Source organism: Chrysochloris asiatica, unplaced genomic scaffold, assembly GCF_000296735.1.
Source record: "Chrysochloris asiatica unplaced genomic scaffold, ChrAsi1.0 scaffold00007, whole genome shotgun sequence".
NCBI classification, from domain to species: Eukaryota; Metazoa; Chordata; class Mammalia; order Afrosoricida; family Chrysochloridae; genus Chrysochloris; species Chrysochloris asiatica.
This window is the reverse complement of record NW_006408525.1, coordinates 9946992-9953288: the sequence shown is the minus strand read 5'-3', so window position 1 is coordinate 9953288 and position 6297 is coordinate 9946992. Positions and strand designations below refer to the sequence as shown.

The following is a 6297-nucleotide window of genomic DNA, read 5'->3' as shown; positions in this document are numbered from 1 at the left end:
CTCCAAGTCTCTGCACATTTCATTATAAAACTTAACTTTGTATTTTTAAGCTGCCTTTTGAAATATTCTGTTCATCTCTTTGACCTCATTTCTTCCATTCACTTTAGCTTCTCTCTGCTCAAGAGAAAGCTTCCGAGTCTCTTCTGACATTCATTTTGGTCTTTTCTTTCTTTTTAATGACCTTTTACTCTATGTATGATGTTCTGGATGTCATCCCACAGCTCATCTGGTCTTCAGCCATTAAAATCTAAGGCATAAGATATGTTATTGACATCATTTCTAAATTCAAGTAGGATATATTCAAAGTCATATTTTAGATCTTGTGGACTTGGTATAGTTTTCTTCAGCTTCAGCCTGAACTTTCATATGAGCAATTGATGGTCTGTTTCACAGTCTGTTTCTGGCCTTGTTTTGGCTAATGATAGTACGCTTTTCTACCATCTTTTCCCACAGATACACTCAATTTGATCTCTGTGTATTATATCTGGTGAGGTCCATGTACATAGTCACCTCTTATGTTGTTTTAAAGCAATATTTGCAATGAATAACTTGTTGATCTATCAAAATGCTATCATGTGATCTATCATCATTTCTATTATGTAAGCCATACTTTCCATATACTAATCCTTTTTGTTTCCAACCTTCCTATTCCAATCACCATTAATTATCAATGCATCTTGACTGCATGTTTGACCAATATCAGACTGAAGAAATTGGTAGAGGTGTGGCAGGCTCCTACCCGTACATTTGCAGCAAAGTTCCTACTCTCCAGGTGGTTGGTGTCAACATCAGAGTGTGTGGGGAGCTAGAAGCACTAAAAGTGCTTGAAATTAGGAGTAGCCTGATCCAGTTTTGCAGAGCAGGTTCTGGTCAGCCCTGGATTAGCAGGATCTCCCTGGTAGCGTAGTGGTTACTAATCGGGCTGCTAATCTCACGGTCAGCAGTTTGAAATTACCAGCAGTTCCACAAGATAAAGATGAGGCTTTCTGCTCCCATACAGATTTACAACCTCGTTAACCCTGTACAGGGTCACTATGAGTTGGAACCTACTCCACGGCACATCACAAAAATAACTTACCACTGGGCCGCCCTCTGGAATGGAAATACCCTTATTCCCAGTTGCTTTGGGGCTTGTATGAATTACTTCCAGATTGAGTGCCCAAAACAGACAACACCTAGCCCTGCAGGAACTCAATCTAAGATTGAATGTTAACATCTCAACCTTTACCCACCCAAAATGTGAGTTTCTAGGCTAGCAGAAAAGCTCAGAATTTTCTCCTGAGTATGGCACCTTGTTGTTGTTGTTGAGTGCTGTCGAGTCAATTACAACTCGTAACAACCCTGTATAGGGATTCAGAGGACCAGCTGGTAACCCTGAACCACTGACCATGCAGTTCAAACTGACCTTACAGCCTACTGCTTATCCTATAGAGCCACACTAGTTTTTTCCTTGAATTGTTTGTTTATTCTTTCTTCATCTTCCCCTCTTGCTTTCTATCCTTTGTCTCTCTCCTCCTTTTTCCTGCATTTCTTTCCCAGCAACTGCTGCTTCTTTTTTTTCTTCTTCTTCTTCCACTTTGTCTTTATTTTTACTGCTCCTTATCTTTTCCTTTTATTCATTCCTTTCCCTAATTGTATTTAGCTCTTTATCTATTTATAGCCTCTATTTTTCATATTTTATTTTGCGCTCCCTCTTTTCTCTTTGACTTTTGTATTTTTTTTCCTAGCTATTGCCTGCATTTGCCCCTATTTTCTCTTTATGCTGTTGTTTGCTTGTTTGTTTTACTTCTCTCTTGCATGTGTTTTATTTTCTTGCCTCACCTCACGGAGACAACTGCATCCATACAGCCTAGTCACAACCATACTTTCTATAACCTCATCAGCTGAAGAAGAGCCAAACCAGCTACTATCCATTGCAACCACCACCACCATCAACGAAATTCATCTGAAGCTGCATTTCAAACACTGTGAACAAAGAATGGTGCACAAGCACATCTCCTGATCACACCCACCAAAAGGCAGTTGGTGAGTGCTTAAGAATACAACAGCATACAATGATCAACTTAATACAAATACAAAACCACATTATCTTGAAAGAAGCAGACACTTTCTGTTCACAAGATGAAACAAGACAGAGTGGTTCAAACAAGTGACCAAGAGGCAGAACTAGAAAACACTTGATGGAAAAAAAGTCATTGGAACTACCTGAAAAATAATTCAAGAGAATTCTATTTAAGTATCTTTAAATGGTCATGGAAAACAAGGAAGAATTCAGGAAAGCACTACAGGAACAACAAAACAAATAATAAATGATTCAAGACAATGACAATACAAAACCTACAAACAGAATGCAATGAGGAGACAAAAACACACTCTGAAAGAAAAAAATTGCAAATCAAGAATTATATACTCAGCAAAACTGTCTCTGAATTATGATGGCAAAATTAGAACATTTCCAGATTAACAAAAATTATAGGAATTTGTAATAAACAGACCAAATATAAATATTAAAGGGAATCCTTTGAACAGAGAGGTAACAACTGGAGTTTGACATCCATGCCAACACCACCTAGGATTCAATCCAGATATAGAAGTATCAAAGTAAAACAGACTTATAAAACTGAAAATATGGAACCAGAGATATCAATTTATAATGAATACATCTATAAAACAAAAAGAAGTAAAAGTATAGTTAGAAAACTTCTAAAGGGCGAGGAAGCCAAGTAGGTTTCAAGATAAAACAGATTGTTTTAAACTAGGGAAGAAATTACTAAACTTCAGAGTAATCACATAGAAAATTAACACATCTTCATACCAAATCAAGAAAATGGAAAACCAGGAAGATTGTGTAAACACTGAAATAGCAGCAATGAAGAAACTGAAAACAAAAACAACCATGCAAACAAAACAAAGTCAGCACAGTAAAATAAGGGGAACAAAGAAACCAGCAACCCACACACACACAAAAAGGAACTCAGCATAGAAAATTATGTGAACAAAGAATCTAGCCGCACCACAAGAAAACATAAAGAAATATGAGAACAATTCACACCTATTGATAATTGCACTGAATGTAAACGGATTAAATATACCCGTCAAGAGAAATAAAGAGCAGAATGGGTAAGAAAACAGAATCCTTCAATATATTGCCTACAAGAGACATTTCAAAAAGATGGAGAGAGACTAAATGCACATCAACAGAAGAATGGTACAATATTTGTTTCTTTGTTCCCGTATTTTTCTGTGCTGACTTTGTTTTGTTTGCATGTGTTTTTTGATATGTATACACAAACGAATACTACAAAACACTGAAGAATAATGATAAATCTGTAAAGCACCTCACAACATGGTTGAACCTGGAGGACATTTTGCTGAGTGAAATTAGTCAATCAAAAAGGACAAACATTTACTAAATTGTGAGCGCACAGGAAAATGCTTAATTTCCCTACATACTAATTTTGATAGCAACAAAAATGTAGGAAATAGTAGAATCTATCTCACTGAAGTTTTAGAAATGAATGAGCTATGACATATATAAAGTGATTCACAGTGCCTGGAATCTGTAAACACATAGCAAATGTTAGTTGTTATTATTATTATATTAAATATCACTCATGATGTACCATACAATCCATACTGCTATATATAGCCACATAGAGTAACCAAAGAGAAAAGTGGCTGTCCAGTATTAAAATATGAGAAGGCAGAAAAGAACAAAGAGGAGAGAAAGAATGGCACGGGGGCCCTGGTCTCTGTACCTGGAGGTCCTGCAGCAGCTGCATCTTCCATGAGTTCTCCCTCTTCCAATTCCATGTTGTTGTATTCCACATCATTTTCTCCAGACCTAAGAACACAAACAGAATTCACCATTCCCATCTAAGAAATATAATTAAAATTATTTGTCTCACAATGATGAATTTTATAACAATAGTTCATAGCTTTGCCCTATGAAAAATCATAGGATATTTCTAAATACAAAAATGAAGGGAAAGATTTTCCTCCTTATCACATGTACAGGTAGTGTTAATGTTCAAACCACCTTTTAAAAATATCAACATAAGAAAGTAACACCTAACTTTTATGCTGAGATGACAGCATCACATAATTTAACAACCCTAACTTAGACTTGGAGTCCTGGTGTGGCGCTGTGGGCTAACGCACTGGACTGCAAAGCTGTCTGAACTGTGAGGTCGGCAGTTCAAGCTCACCAGTTGCTCCTCCAAAACCCTATACAGGGTCATTATGGGTCGGAACCGACTTGACGGCACTTAACAACAACAACTTAGACTTAAAACACTATGTGTTAAGGTAAATTGAAAAGATACTTACACGTGACTAAATCCTAAAATAATACTTTAGAAAAGAAGGTGTTGCTTCCTATTAGGCTCCTCACAAAAGCTCTCATATTACAGAACAGCTGCTATAAATTTACTTGAAATAAAAATTACTATTTGGAACAACTCTGTAATCAGTGCTAGTTTTTGATCCCTAAAGAAGTTTTAGGATCAACTGCTGGCACTCTGCAGACTCACTGAAAATTGCTGGAAATGTGAAAAGGCAACTGCCATGGATTGAACTGTGCTTCTCCCTTGAACCCGCCAAAAAAACCCAAAAACCTGTCAATTTGGCTGGGCCATGATTCTCATTGGCAGCTACGTAATACTGTATAGTCTCAGTCAAGGATTTCCGAGAAGCAGCTGGTGAGTTTGAACTGCCGACCTTGCAGTCCAAACCAACCTTGAGGTTGAGTGCTTATCCTATAGCGCCACACCCTTAATCAGGTCACAGCCCAGATCTGATGGAAGGAGAATTGTCCCAGGGTGTGGCTGCATCACCTTTTACCTTACAAGAGATAAAAACAGAGAGTATAGCAGTGTTATGTCTGCATCAACAAGAAAAAGCCTGGAGTGGAGTACACCACTGGGCCCAGTGTCCCTGTGCTGGGAACATCTTAGATCCCCAAGTACCAACAGAGAGGGAAAGTCTTCCTCTAGAGCTGGCACCCTGAATTTAGACTTCTAGCCTCCAAAACTGTGAGTGAATCAATTTGTGTTTGTTAAAGCCATGCGCTTGTGGTAAATCTGTTACAGCAGTACAAGAAAACGAAAAACCAGGAGTTGGGTGCTGTTCTACTAGATATCTTAACTGTAGAAATGGTTCTTAGAATTGAGGAATGAGTAGAGATTGGAAGAGCTTATTTATAAAATACCTAACAATAAAGCCTAAATTGCCTGGAAGAGATTGTTGGTGGAATTATGGATATCAAGGATAATTCTGTTGAGGACTCAGAAGGAAGTTAAGAGAGCTGTAACATCAGAGACAGCACAGATGGCAAGAGGCAGTGGAAGAGAAACTGTCAGGAGAACTATGGAATGAGCACCAGATGGCAGGGCAGTTGGCCAACAGAGTCAGCGAGTTAAGTGGCTCAGGCAGGAAACTTCCTGGTAGTGTAGGGTGTCTTTGGGTACTTGTCAGCAGTTAGGTTTGCCAATCCACTAAGAGAGAATTGAGCACCTTCAGACCAGAGAGCTACTAGTCAAGTGAGCTGCCTCAGGGCACTAACTATAGAGCTAAAGATTTTTGTTAACACTGGGCCACAACAGGACAGAGGAAGGGCTGGCCTCTTTGAAAAACTAAGAAGCCAAAAAGCAGAAACTAAAACAGAGTGAAGTAAAGCTGTCTCAAAGGGTAGGGCCATGACCTTTGCGGTCTCACAACGTGAGGTAATGGCTTCTGGGGTTCCTAAGGGTGGAACCATAGCCTCCTAGATATCACAGAGCCAGGTCTTCACCAAGTTGGTTCCAGAGTATGGGGCTGCTGTCCACAAGCATCAGGCAGATAGGGCCATATCTGTTACCCAAAGCTGGAGAGGCAAAGCTCCATGCCAAAAGGGCAGAATCATTTCTTGCCTTTCCTGTGAGACAGGAAAACAAAGCATTAGCCCAGAGCCAAGGGGGTTCCACTGGAATCCAGAGTGCATGGCCAATTCCCAGAGTCTGCAGAGTAGCACCACAGCCTTGATGGTCTGATAGAACAGAGGATTTGTTTCAAGCCTTGAGAGAGCTAATGAAAATTGTTTTGCTGGGTTTGGTGGTTGACGCTCCTTATACCTTACTCTCCAATTTCTCCCATTTGTAAAGGAAATGCCTACCTTATGCTTGTGCCACCATTGTACTTTGTAAGCAGATGACTTATATCCTGTATTCACAGATGAAGAATTTTGTCCCAAGTTGTAATTTGGATGTAGAGATTTAGTTGTTAGGTATCTTTGAGTCTGCTCCAGTTCATAGTGACCTA

General features: G+C 39.1%; 1 protein-coding gene across 2 annotated transcripts in view; it reads right to left on the bottom strand.

Moving 5' to 3' along the window:
• The window catches only part of TRIM37 (tripartite motif containing 37), a 152635-nt gene that overhangs the window by 64688 nt on the left and 81650 nt on the right, over positions 1 to 6297 (bottom strand). For both annotated transcript variants that reach the window (XM_006832380.1, XM_006832381.1), the window contains one exon: positions 3759 to 3844. In XM_006832380.1, coding sequence (XP_006832443.1) covers positions 3759 to 3844 — 86 coding nt within the window. The remainder of the gene's footprint in view (positions 1 to 3758; positions 3845 to 6297) is intronic.